This window comes from Centruroides vittatus, unplaced genomic scaffold (assembly GCF_030686945.1).
Source record: "Centruroides vittatus isolate TY-2023 unplaced genomic scaffold, ASM3068694v2 contig_2981, whole genome shotgun sequence".
In the NCBI taxonomy this organism is placed as follows: Eukaryota; Metazoa; Arthropoda; class Arachnida; order Scorpiones; family Buthidae; genus Centruroides; species Centruroides vittatus.
In genome coordinates this window covers 21,809-37,062 of record NW_027121902.1, presented here as the reverse complement: position 1 = coordinate 37,062, position 15,254 = coordinate 21,809, and the positions used below count along the sequence as shown (strand labels likewise).

The 15,254-nt window shown below is 30.4% G+C and overlaps 1 protein-coding gene and 1 long non-coding RNA gene across 2 annotated transcripts; both read right to left on the bottom strand.

Moving 5' to 3' along the window:
• Positions 1–3,714: 3,714 nt before the first annotated feature.
• Positions 3,715–10,881, bottom strand: LOC136972607 (uncharacterized; the record flags this gene model as incomplete). Its single annotated transcript, XM_067267179.1, has 7 exons — positions 10,878–10,881; positions 10,063–10,230; positions 9,305–9,398; positions 7,809–7,892; positions 6,229–6,400; positions 6,074–6,153; positions 3,715–3,834 (listed from the first exon to the last, which is right to left on the bottom strand). Coding segments are annotated over exons 1-7 (722 nt in total), but the record flags the coding sequence as incomplete, so codon positions are not given.
• A 742-nt stretch (positions 10,882–11,623) lies between these two features.
• Positions 11,624–13,788, bottom strand: LOC136972608 (uncharacterized). The gene is made up of 3 exons (XR_010880367.1): positions 13,694–13,788; positions 13,528–13,615; positions 11,624–11,722 (listed from the first exon to the last, which is right to left on the bottom strand). It is a non-coding gene; the product is annotated as an uncharacterized lncRNA (long non-coding RNA).
• Positions 13,789–15,254: the final 1,466 nt, after the last annotated feature.

The following is a 15,254-nucleotide window of genomic DNA, read 5'->3' as shown; positions in this document are numbered from 1 at the left end:
ATTTTTTAACGTTTGTTTACATTCTGACTTTAATCACGTAAATTGGTTCTTCGCGGGGAAATCCCGATCAGATAGTTTAAAGCCAATTAACAGCACAAACATTTTCCATAGACTTACTATAGAGATGTGCAGTTTCCCGAGTTAAACAAAGTCAATCGACCTACAGAAGAGCGAATCAAAGCTAAGATCGCTGAAAAACTCGAATATAACACAGATTAATCGAATTTTTTGATTAATTACTCCTAAAGGCGAATCTCGCATCAGCAATTAACGCAACTGACGTGACATTATCCTAACGGCAAATACTAGCCGCTAGAAGGTAAATCAGAAGAAAGTCATACTGTAGGGGAGAATGTAATTAAGCTAGCTGTATTAGTTTTTCTCAAAAAAGTTCTGGAAAACTATGAGAAAGTTGTGAAAAATTGCCAGTAAGGAACAGCCCTGTTAGTACGAAAGTAGATGAGATGGCTAAGGTTGTACAAACGCAATTAATTGAAAAGTTGAGAGCAAGAAAATTTTCAATACAGATGGATGAATCAACTTTAAGAGACAGTGAGACTGTACTGATGACTTATGTAAGATATTTTGATGATGATAAATTCAATGAAGGGATGTTGTTCTGGGAATCCATTACTAACTCCTTTGATATATACAAATAACTAAGAATATATTTAGATAAAACTCAAATACCAATAGAAAATATATCTTCGTGTGCTGCACATAGTGCTCCTGCTATAACGGGCAAGAAATGCATCTGTTTAAAATTTTAAAAAATTTCTTTCCTACCATGGATAACTCAACCGATGTTGGATAACTGATGTGGTCATGCAGTATAAAATAAAACACCGTTAGAATTGCAAAATGATAAATGTTTTAAAATACATAAAAAAATACAATGGCGTGGTTGTGTCGAGACAGAAACAAAATACACAACTATGACAAGTTTAGCAAGAAAATTACTGTTGCCATTCCCATCGTCATATTTAATTGAAAGCGAGATTAGCACTGTAAATGACTTGTTATTAAAAAAAATTGTCTGGATATCACAAACCGTGGAAATTTAAGACTAAAATTGAGCAAATTATTACCTTACATAAAAACTCTATGCAGTACACATCAAGCACAAGAATCACACTAATTTGTATGTTATTTTCTTCAGAGTTGTACATGTAACATGACATACATATTTACTTACGTAATAATAATTTTAAAATAGTATTGATTATGTGCATTTTTTATTTTGAAGCTGCCTTCAAATTTTTTCAGAATTTGTTGACTACAAAAATGCTGCACTTTAGTTTTATATATAAATTCGGAAACCTTATTTACTACTTTTTCATGTCGCTTTATAATATTATTATTCTTATTGTTATAATTATTGTTTAGCAATTTTTAATGATTTTCTTTTCTGTACTTGAACTGTCCTTTCCTTTTATTTTTATTTTTCAAAGACGCCATGTTTTTCGTCACAGAGGGGACATTAGGATTTCAAAGATGCTTTGATGGGGCATGGTCGAAAAAATTTTAAAAACACTGTTTCAGACGATTTATAGAGGGCTTTTCGACTATTGTCACACCATTATACTGTTTACTTAAAACTAATCAAAAGTTCATCTGAAGAAGTACCGAACAACAGAGTTTTGTACGATTCTATGTAACTCACCCGTTTTAAGTTATTTTGACCAAGAAAAAATGTTTTATATACACACAGATACGTGTGATGTAGAATTAGGACTTACTCTATTTCAACAACATGATTATGATAGAAGACAGTATTCCGTATGCTACATCAGCCGAATGCTTAATAAAAGCGAGTGAAATTATCCGATGACACAGAAAAAATATATAAGCAAGAAATGAAAATTTGAAATTGAAAATTTACGTTTTTACATCTATGGCATAAACTTTATAGCTGTAATTGAACACCACAGTTTCGATTGCCGGATGCGCTTAAAAGACGCGAATAGTCGTCTGTGTAGGTGGTTAGTGTTACGACTTTTATGTAATGTACAAATAATTTTTAATTTAACTTCACTTAATTAATTACAAACACACGGCTGTTGTATTAAATGAAATTTATAAAATTATACGCATTTCTTTAAAAATATTGATACTTACACGAGCAAATTTAATTTCTTTTTTTTCCAACAGAAAGCATCCAAATAAAATTCCAGTAAAATATGAGCTGAGGTGTGCATAATAGGGTTTCGAGTAATTATGATTATAATAATTTAAAAATTTTCTGAAAAAAATGAAAAGAAAACAATATAAAAATATTAATGTAGTAGCATTAGAAACAGAATTTTAAAAAATTTGCCAATTACTTATTTTAAAAAACAAAAACTACGAAAAAATTGATAATTTCAAAGAACATATTAAAATACAACCAATTTATATTTTGCGTATTATGAACAAGGGGTCTATTTCAGAGCCGATTAATAAAAATAAAGAATGAAAACCGTATTCAAATCTTATGCTAGATTTTCTCTTAACGGGTCGAAAACTCAAGAATTTTCGAAGATTGGTTGCTTAAATGGGTGAACTGGAATATGTGTATCTAGGCTGCACCTATTCCAGTGGGCTGCCCCACTGTGAACCTTGAAAACCCACGATTGACCTGTTAAAGAAGACATCGTCATATTCACAGGGAGAAAAATGTTATTAAAAAATCAGTTTTCCTCATTATGTAGGCGAGTTTTTATTTTATAATGTAGAGAAAAATTTTTCCATTTTGCACATTTTGTGATAATTTACATTATTCCGTTACATCATGCTATCAGACGTTCGAACGCTTCATAATGCATTACTAATGTTAAAGTGAAAAGTAATAACAACTCCAAAATATTTCATTATGGTAAACTATGTACTCCTATTCAACGCTATTTACAGAGATGTCCAAATATCATATAACTAGTATCAGGAGATTTCCGTCCACGCAAAAAATATTTTTGTATAAAATTTTGTATTAGATTTTGTCACTGCCGACTTTGAAGCAGCGAGTTAAATCTATTTTATTTCTAAACTACAATTACACAATATGGGAATCTTAACGACTCATCAGATAATTTTCAGCGTGAACCCCATTCTCATAATTTAATATCTGAAGACAATGAGCAATGTGTTATTGTCGAGACAGCAATTCGATATTTATGATGCTTTTTTAACACAATGATATAATCTCTTTGTAGATGAACAATTGCTAAATTATCACTATTTTACAAACTGCACTCTTAATGGCCTTCAACAAATGTCCCATGAAGTAAGATTCAGCTTTTTTTTTTTGTTTATAACTATTTCATTGCCATAGTGATGAATTTTATCATAATTTTATGTAAATTTATTTTGTTTGTTTACCATACCAGATTCTGTTGCAACCGGATTGATAAGTATTTCCTTGTAAAAGGTTGAATAGGAGTAAGTTACTCCGATAAACATCTTTCCGTTCGTGCGACATCCATACATCATTCTTTAATCTTGTCGACATAACAATTAATATGTTAATAAATTCGTAGATATTTAAAACGTAATATAGTGAAATGTATCGATTTTTGTCAGTATTAGTAATAGTGTCTTAGTGAAAAATGTTTATATCGTTTATATCAATGTATTAATGAAATTTTTATTTTCTGTTTGTGTCAAGAAAACGAATATTTGGGTTTTGACTTTATAGTGTAGTGTCCACTAAATAAATTTACACAAAATTAAAGTACATACCTAAGATCAGTCGAATATCCATGCATTGTGTGATCTTTGTATACATTTGTATTAATTATGTGTGATACAACTCCTGCAACAATTAACATCACTGTGATGATTTTTCCGAACTTCGGCCATCTAAAAATAAAAAATATATACAGTGAAAACTGCTTTGGCGATCACCTGAATTCGAAGGGCACCTGTCAAAACGGGAAAAAACTTATGGCACAGAATAGTTTTTACATAGAGACTTTATATAAGTAACCCGTATTAAACGACCACCCGTGTAACGCGACCGCGGGCATCGGGGGAGACGGAGAATAATTTTTTTTTAATTAATTTAAAAAAACGAAATATTATTTGGTCGTGAAAACCGACAAATTTTTATACTTTCGAGGGAAAAAGCACGTAAAAAATAGAACTGCCCTTTTCGACTGATGATTTTCTATTGCAAGATGTTATCGCCAAGTTTTGAGGAACATCTATTGGGTTGGCGCATCCGTGTATCCTGTCATATAATAAGAATTCGAATGACTGATAAGAGAAAAGTTAGAACAAAGAGAGCGGACATCGTAATCTCGGGGTAAACTATCATAGAAGAACGAATCGCCATAAAAGTAGATACAGACTTTGCCATATAGTAGCGCGGCAGTCAGAAAAGCCAGGACACTTTCTCCAGCTATCGCCATATTCAGCCCTCACCGAAAGAAATTCCATGTATTCAGAAGACATCGGTCAACTACAGGTATTATATGATCAATTGTAAAGTTTCTCTCGGTTGCATTAGATATGAATAGAGTCTCGAACTAAATATAGTTAAAACTTTGTAATCCATCATTACTCTATTTTTGTTTATTAAACTTTTGTCTGTTATTTGTTAATCGAGCAGTAATCTGACCTTAGCGAATTCTCACATATATACTATGTACTGTACATATCTATATATATAACCCATTCAACAGGTGTCCGTCCCGTAACCGTTTGATAACCGACACTAGAGGCGCCCCTATCGTGTGTCATATTTCAAACATTCAAATTAAATTAACAATTTTAATTATTATTTAAATTGACAATCTAAATTATTATTATTTATTTGGCCAATACATTATTATTTGGTCAATATAACAATATAAATAATTCAGTATATTTGTAATAGGAATTTATTACTGTCACGGAATGCCTGTAATGTTCACTAGGGGGCGAATAACGAAAAACCGGATAGATTTGAACCGCTACGATAAAACGATAAGTGAAATAGTTAAGCTAATATTTTAATATCTATATATATATCTTATTGAACGCGTGCCTGTCTGACCGTCCATCTGCGTAACGGTATGCCAAAAACGGGCACTAGAGGCGCCCCTATCGTGTATCATATTTCAAGCATTTAAATTAACAATATAAATTATTATTTAAATTAACACCCACTAGGGGCGCCCTTATTTTTTAACTCTTTCCGCCCTGTGGGCACTAAAAGGGCCTCTTTTAGTAGGTTCATTATGGGTTCGGCCAGGCCCACAATGGGGCGACCGGGTGGTGAGGGACGGGGCCCGACATATCCGAACGGACCACCCCCCGAAAAATTCCTGGGGATTATTCGACCCGTTCGGATTCGATCCCGGGTCCCCCAGAGCGGTAAGCTGCTACCTTGACCGCTCGGCCATCCGGCGCCCTAGCGAATGTTACCAGCGAAGGTAAATAAACAAATTAAACTATTTTAAAGTATATATAGAATGTTTAATAACATTAAATAATGATTTTTAATTATCATAAAATTTGTAATGAACGCCCACTAGGGGGCGTCCCGAGCTCCTAGTAAAATATAATTGGTCATCAACGAAACGTTAATTATTTAGTGAAATCCATTAATAAACCTATTCCTATTGCAACACTACATGTACATTACCTATTCAATGTAGTCGATATGTAATAAATATTTTTGTATAACCAATTTCGCCAATAATTGACTGCAGCACGAAAATATCTGCTATCGTAAATACCATTAATAAATACTTAAGTCGAACCTTCGCTATAAAGATTAAACAAACATATTGTTGAAGGTAGAAATTGTCATGTAACGTATAACACAAGTAGTTACAGTGCATGAAAAAAGGACTTTTCATAACTAAATAATCACGTCAGCAACAAACAAATCTGTAAACATATTAGAGGGTATAGCTTTTCTTGAAATCACGAATTTTTTAATGATAAATTTACCAGAAATAATAGAAAAACATATGCTTAAATTATTGATAATATCTGAATAATGTATTAATATTTGAAACCAAAGTCCAAACACAAAATAAACATTATTTAAAGGCTCAATAGTTTTCGACAGGTTGATAGAGTAATAATTAAAAATAACGAGAAAACATACCTGTTGTTTATATAGAGTAAAGGTATAGCCACAAGAATTTGCTGAAACAAGGCGCTTATAAACCATAAATGATCAAGTTCCTGTAACATAAATAACATTTAATTAATAAATTATATATATTAAAATACTATGTAATGTATATAATTTCATTTTACAATGGAATTTCCAGCATTGTGTTCTATGAAATTATTGTAATGAAAAACATATTTGGGCCAATTCTCTACAATTTCATGTACATTGTTTAACAGGTTATTGCAATGAGGACCATCACATAGAAGAGGTAAAATAATCGTTGCTGCTACAAGACAAACTACTGGCACTGTTAATCTGCAATAGAAATTTGCATGCTAAATAAATTAACTCAAACTTATCAGATAAAATTATCAGATAAAACTTACATTAATAAAACTCTAGTTACGCAGTAGTCGTTTCTAAAATTATAACTTAGCTTACTTAAATTTATAAGGTTATAACTATCATTACTAGAACATATTGCTCGAGGCCGACTAGTGGACAGAATGGTAACATCAGAATGCTGTTAGTTGATCGCTCGATAATGTCTCATGACGTGGGATACTCCAGTAAAGTTGGCCATGTGGAATATTTTACGTTTAGTTTACGTCTCTAACATATGAATGTGAGCTCGTATAAAGAGTTGTGTTGCCGTATCTCACCAAACAGATATTTACTTTACATATTGCTGGAGATAATGCAATTTTTCAAATAATGTTGTATAAACAAAGACATTGGTTAACAGGTGATGCACCAGGTAAAAATTATGGAAAATATTGTATACCAATGCCGCATAACTGATAATAAGAACTTTCCAACAAGGTCGTTTATAACCAGTAATAATCGATGACTTTTATAGAAAGTAGAGAAACTTAGTAAATATGAAGATTTTATTTAAAAATTTAAAAGGGTTTTTTACTCTGAAATACGTCTTCGCAAAATTATACAGAGGTGCTGTTTGGTACATCTATATATATATTTCAGTAGATAGAATAAGCTTATTAACTTTTATACAATCGTCATTACTTGCTTTTATACCTGTACTCCTGTAAACTATTCTGTAGATTTTAGTTATTTATTATAGTTTTATCCTTATTAAGTTTGTAATTGGTGTTTGTTTCTCAATTATCGCACACACTTTATCGACGATTTCGCTGACCGTTCCACTCAACCTGACAAGCCGATTTCCAAACCCGGGAAAACACACCCTGAAAAAGAAAACGCCATCCACAGAAGACGTGAGCAATTTTCCTCAAACCGTAGCAAGTAAACGGGTTAAGGCGCACGCGCTAATCCAGGCACTTTACAGTATTAACGAAATTTACTCGTCAACATTTGCGAGTAAATTTTAACATTACTCGCATAACATGACATTTAGAACTAAGAAATTGACACATCTACACCAAACCATTAACCATTCATCAAATAGAAGGAATTATGAAAGTTTGATGACATTAGGCAATTTGCACCTAAAATTTTTTTTCGTTTAATGTTGTGTAGTGCGCTTTACTATATGGCACACGTCAATCTCTGAAAATGCACTTAAAACTTACAACGTTTATCAAAATCGGTTACCCAACGTAACGCTGTCCCCCTTTTGAGTCTGAGTAAAATAGAATTTTAAAACAATTTCGCTTAAAATTTGTATGCTTTTATACCTAAACGAATTATCAATATTTATGAATAGTTATTAAATGTTGAAATAAATATAATATTCTCTCACCTGATGATTCTCTTTCTCAATAAGATGAAAATATCCACTGCAGATTTCATACTGCTCTGGTTAGAATACGAGAGAAGAAAAGCACTGAAATTGTTGAAAAACCATGTTGATTATTCTAAGTGTAATTATTATAATTAAATACTAAAAATATGTTAAAGTCTTATCGAGTTCTGCAGTATATCATTATTTGTAGTGTGAAACATAGTCAATAATATTTCTGTAATTACGCCGTTCACAATGATGCGTCTGCTCACGACCCGGAAAACGATTTAGAATTTAAGATGAACCATTTCGTTGCATAAAGACTTTTCTTGTTTAAGCGTAACGACTATTAATAAACTAACCTATATAATTTTACAATATAATTATGACAATCCGAACTTTAACCAAAGAAAAACCCAATTTTAATCGACGATGACGCCATATGTGCCTCAACTGTTTGTCCTCAGCTACCTGAAAAAATCTCCCTTACACTTTCCCGACGACGGAAACGACACACTCCCGCGATCTGCTAATATATTGGTCGAGCGATAACAGACAGATATCGGAATCAACAGCCAGAATAGTCAGTGGTCGCAAGTTCTTTGAGGAGTGCCACATCCTGGAACTTTTCCAATAATTAACTGTGTCAGCACTTAAATGGATATCTCTTTCCTTAACATTGGACAACCTTCTGCCATAAAACTTGGATAACCTTTCACAACAGGAAGAACGTGAACATTCGTGACCTCGGACATTTTTTCCAGGTATTCAGCAACTCTCGAACCGCTGTAAACTCTCTCTCACGGATACCGCGAAATTAAATTGATGTAACCCTAGTTTAACTATTACACTCCCAATCGGAATACTATCGTCTTGTAACAGAATGATTTACTTTCTTCGAAATAAACGTTGTTTCGTTGCCCTAGTCTTTGCGTGAGTCACTTCCGGTGTGCTGTCTCTCACTTCATACGGAATCCGATCGCTAACACACGCGGCCGTTCGCGCCACCTACTTCCCAATCGAACCGCCGCCGCCGCCGCTACCGGGTTAATGGAGACCTAGTGGTGTCGTTCCTGACGAAGCACTAAAGAGGTACCGACCTACTGGTCACATAATTATTATATAATAATTTTAACAGGAGCAATTGCCTATCTTTACATTGATTTCAGACGCACCACATTGTTGCGCCACTGAGTGGCACCATTCAGTAATATGTCTGAAAACCGAATAATATTAAGTTTCTACCAAATGTAGATCGTTGTAAGGATTGTTCACAGTAATTCATTATATAGAAAAATTTATAATAAGTTTACAAAGTTTATGTTTTCCTATGAACTGTTTTGACATTTGTTTAGACTCCATTACTCTAGTATTAGACAAAATTTAAATTTCTATATAAATATGTTCATCATATATAAAAATTAAACAATTTCCGTAATTTAATAAGAAAATGGAGACTAGTTTGAAAGTATTAATTTCAGTCGAAAAAATTATATCAATATAAAAATAATTACCTTATAAAGAAAAAAATCTCCATCATTGCCATTCCAGCCGAAGCTATTTCCACAGGAATATAATCATACAACTCCGGAATATTTTTGTACTTTTCTAAAAATAATGTTTTTAATTAAAAACAACTTAAAATCAAGAAAAAATTATTTTTGTGTAAATAACAATTTTTCGTGTGTTACAAATAAAATTTTCTTTTTATTCCCGTGAAACCGTGTTGTTTACTTTACGTTCCTTTTCATAGACATAATGTAGTAACACTTTTCAAACACTAGGAAGATTATTCATCTTTTAAGTTTCTCAATGTTGGATGCAATACAAACATATTTTATAGAAATAAGTAAATAAAAAAGCGAAGTGTTCTATGCATAATATCCATGCAATCTGCACAATACAGAGAGCCAGAACCTACAGAAAAGGAGAAAATACCTATTGGCAACACTACAGAAAAATCTAAATTATTATACTAAACAAGATAAGGTAAGTGATAATGAAGACGTTATAAGGGTTTTTACTTCATCAATGTCGAAGGTAATTCCCTCTCTTTTTATCCTGTTGGCTGCATGGCAAGAACGCCCGACATAGTTCTGAGTTCTTAAGCAATGCGGTTCTGCTATTTCTTTTGCATATTTTTCATATAATTATTAATATTTTTAAAGCACTTTTTACTTACTAAGAAAAAGCAGATATGCCGAAATATCTAAAATAATTTTTCCAAGAAAGTTTCAAAATTAAGTCAAGAAGAAGCACACAAAAAACTTACCTAATGTTTCATTAGGGAGCGTTATAAAAGTATGCCCAAAAACTACTATACAGATCAAACAAAATTTAATTCCACAGAATGCAGCAGTTCTGTCTCTTATACAATGAGAACGAAGTTTACGAATTGACTGATATAACGAAACGAAGATTAAATTCCTTGTGGCAGTATCTAAATAAAAAATATTTAAACTTAGTTTTGTAATAGAATTTTCAACTATAATGAAGTTAATAAATATAAAAAAATATTACATTAATTTCATATAACAAAACTCAACAATCATTTTTGTAAAACTGAAAAATCCTTATGAAACTTTAGAAAGTAATTATAAACTTTATTTTCAGACATGAGGTTTTTTGTTAGTTTCAAAAATTGATCAAACATTAAAATATTTTTTAAATTAAAAAAATTTCTTTGATACTTTCCAAAATATTTAACTTGGATTTTAATATATTATTATTACCTCTATTTCAGGTGATATTTAAAAAAGTCCATTTGTTTTTAAGATGAAGAAGTTTTTACATATATTAACAACTTTCTTTCCTTTACTATTTAATTACAAAAACTACTTAGTTACTTATCACTAATGAACAGGCTTTCAAAAACCCACAGAGTCTTTAGTGAGAATTGTCAACAGGAAAATATATGTCAATAGTACAATTATTACAAATTATTTAATACACATTATTAATAACTAAAACAGTAACACAACAATATTAATTAAGCAAGTCTAGTAAAAATCAAGTTTAGTATAAGATAGAAATGCATTTTGATAACTTAATTAAATAGGCTCAATTTATAATAAGCCTGTTTATTACTCATAGGTAACCCAGTAGCTATTGTAATTAAATTTTAAAAAATTTATCTTTTGAGTATTTTGTATCAAATTGTTTTCTATCAAAATTTTCAACTATGAGTAGGAGGAAAAAGGTTTTTAATGGCCGAAATCGAAAGAATGCGTCGTTGTATAAAAATAGTAGTTTAATGGCAAAACAAGTAATTCCCATTCCTAATCATTCAGACTTTTTCTGAAATTCTTTAATGATAAATTTCAAAATAAACTTGTAGCATAATTATTTTACTGAAAATATAAGCTTTATTGTGAGGTATCTATGAAAATATCTGAGAGTAAAAAACCAAAATCCAACAATACTTTATGCACTGTTTTTCTAATACAACTTATTTGAAATTTTATTTGTCTACCTCAGTCTATGTCGCTTAGAGCATTTATCGAAACGCGTTGCGTAACTCGATAAATATACTTTTACCGTATCATGACTTTCAATTCAAAATGGACACTTGTACTGTACGTCACGTAAGTAAACTTTTCATAATTTACGAGAAACATCAAACATCACACAGTTATTTGATGTAATTTCTTCTGAAGAATAAATTACGAAATAAACTCATACAGTATCTTGTTTAAACATCGACATTACTGTATATTAAAGATCATTATTTCGTTTGTTGTATTAAAATAACAAACGAAATAATGTATACTTCTATAACAATTGTAATAATAGTATACTAGTATAAAATGAATAAATTGTAAGTAATATTTACGATCTTACTCTGACCTCTTGAAGAGATAATGCCTAATTCCATCAAAGTTTCGACAAAAGTTGCCAGGACAACCCAACTTGAGAAGAAAGCGAAAAACGACCTGTAAAAAATTTTAAGTGGAATGAAAACTTTATTATTATATTACTTGAAAAACAATTGAAAGTAGTCGTGTCTGTGGTATCGAATACCTGTTTATTTTCTTGTAATTATTCAATATATTTTCGCTGTATAAGAATCTGTAATTAACTTTCTTTATAAATAAAGACAGTATGATTTGGCAATTTCTTTTAATTACCATCTGGTTACTCACGAGTTTTTTCTGTTTTAATGCCAAATTTCAAAAGCACAGACACAATATGCAATATCTGGATTATTTATTTGTCGTAAATTTTAATTACGAAATGATTCAACAATTTCTTTTTTGTCTAAGTGTTTTTAGTAATATTATACCTATACTTAAACAGTTTGTAAGAACATCACACAATAGAAGCTGCTGTACTGTTATAATACGAGTTGGACTTTCGTTTAATAGTACATCAGTTAATTTGAAAACAGTTTAATATAAGTAAATTTTATTTAATATTAACAATGCTGTACGTACTTATAATTGCTATGCTGGTAATGAAAATTTTCAATGATGGTAGCATTAACTACACAGAAATCTCTGCATGAAAAAAGTTGTGTAATTTTTATTTATTGCTTTAAATGTGAAGGAAAGTTAATTTACTTTCTGCACTGTGTATTTTAAAATTTCACATTTATTTCGGCCTACTGTGGTATGATATAATGTTTCCCATATATTATATTTTTGTAATATGAAAACTTCGAATTTGCTTTGATGTATTCTGTTTTTATTTTTGGAATCTTTCCGATATTATCAGTAGAAAATTATGATAATTGTAGCTATGTGTAATGCTTCTAATGCTACCTTGAAGCGTAAGGTACAGAACACGTGTTTACGGGTAGACAAAGTTGTCATTTTTGTTTTTATCTATTTGTGCATTAATATGCAAAAAGATACGTAATTTTATAAATTTTACATATGTTGTATTTCTAGTAATAATTTATAAAATAATAATAACAGCAAAAAATAGGGTCTGGATTCGAATTTACACAGGAAATTTAAGAAATTTGTCAAGGCTAACTCAAGAGCAGTTGTTCCTCATAATGTATGGCGATTGACATTTTTTTGAATAATATATGTTTTAATTCATAGATGCTACTGTATTTTTAAGTATTATTAATGTATTTTTTATTAAGTAAGAAATTAATAATATTATATATCAGAATAAACTGTCACAAAAAAAAGAATATTTCTGTTTTACTACCATATAAAATTAAAAGTTTAGTATAAATCTACTAAAAAGATTACTAGTATATCTAATGCGAAAAAACATTATGGACAGAAGGGGTTAAACATTTTTCTATGAATTGAATGCTAATGATCGTGCTATGTTAGGCTTTATGGCTGTTCGCTATGACGCCTAATACGGGCAGAACTAAAAACAAATAGCCCAGCAGAATAGTGAAAGTAGAAGAAGATGTTCCTGTCCGGCGTGAAGTACGGGAACCTGAAAAATTTACATATTTTATCATGATAATATGAAATACACGTTGAAGTAAACACGTAAAGATTCACCCACATCAAATTTTATATGAGCAAACTGTCATGCTGATATGACAAGTGTATTTGCTAATTCTGGAATAAATAAAAATTTTAAGTGTGTGATGAACAATGTAAACGTGGAAACATTCGCGTTATCTTTTGAAAGATAAATGACAAGTATATTTAAAAAGTATCTCATAGACCTAAAACTTTTAATCGAACACTCGTTTGATCAACACCTTAGTGCAATGCTTTACATTAACTATAATTTATGAGAATATATTGAAATCATAACTTACAAACATATTACTTGAGCAGTGGAATAAACAACTTTCTGGTTTTTCTCTTTGCAATAATCAACTCTAGCTGATAGTTCACTATCGAGCACTAAAAGGTATTTTTATGATAAATAAACTTATTGATAAAATATGTATTTAAGTTACCATATATTATTACAATACTTACACCAATTTAAAATACTTCTTAAATCATCTTCGTGACAATCGCTTGGAATACAAATATCGAAACGTAAGTCTAGTTGAAGAAATCTTAAATCTTTTAACAAATTCAAAATTGACAATGGTTTCTGAAAAAAATAATAATATGTAAGAAATATGTAGAATTTTTAGGTGGTCAACATTAAATAATAGTTTCTTTATGAAAATTCTGTCATACACTGCGCGTTATACGCCCAAGAAACGGTTTTAATACAGTTGTACTAATAACTGAGCCTGTATGTTTTTAAAAGTCTGTAATAAACCATATTTGATTCAATTACAATTTGTTTTAAAAAAGTTTCAAATTTATCATTAAATACACTGATTTAGTTAATCAATTCACTGCAAAAGTTACGAAAATATATTTAAATATAAAAGTTGTTGATAGATGATGCGAATAGTACTGATACGAAATGAAATATTTTGCAAAAAACATATATATTATTCAATTTCAATGAAAACTTTTTGTACATTTCGTTGCATCTGTTATGAAAAGTATTGGAAATAATACTACATTTTGAAAAAGTTTACATAAGCATATATTTTGGTGTGTAATTATTGTTTAATTAAGAGGTAAATGTATAGCAAAGAACTAAAAACATCCCAGAACAACGAGAGCAGACGTTTGTTATAATTATTACGAACATAAATAATTTTAACTACTAGTAATGGATATTGAAATTTACTTATGTAAAACTATACAGAGTGGATAATATAGTATGTATATAAAATTATAATTTTATAGTCCAAAAAAGTTTAAAATTTATATATTACTATAACTATTAAATGTAATTACGCTCGTTAACCATCGTAAGCTTTTTAACTTCGTCACGTTGAAGTTTTGTGACGTAGTTTAAAATGCTAGTTTAAAATGTGTCCGTTTTTCAGAAGTGTCTTTTACGAATAATTTATTTTGTATTCACGTTACGGCAGTTTTGGGTTTGACATATACAGTAGAGTCGAAAATCGGAATCAATTGGGCTGGGGTTGTTCAAATTAGTGATTTGTTCCGATTACCGATTATGTACGAAAAGATATATTAATCTGTCCGATGTTCAAATTTATTTCCGTTGCGTGTCGCTTCGTGTTGAATTTTTCTCTGTCGCGTGTCGCTTCGTGTTGAATTTCCGTCGATTTTAAACCTAACGAAAATTTTTATAATAATAATCGAGGCTATCGTATCGTTAAAAATTATTTCTCCATTTTGTACAAACAAAATAAATATATTGAAGAATATAAAAACATGAAAATTATACTTTAGAAGTAAATCTATTATCACAAACGTTTGATTCAGCACGACACAGTCCGACTGAAACTCGTTCCGATTACCGGCGATTCCGATTACTGGGGTTCCGATTAACGACTCTCTACTGTAATGTTTTTTAAAACAAATTTTAGTACAACATAATCCTTAATAGTAGATTATTTAAACAATAATATACGTTGTATATACATAATGTCAATAAACTCTTTTATTCAGAAAAAAATTTGAATTATTTTCATTTCCTTTTTGAAACTCCTTGTAATGT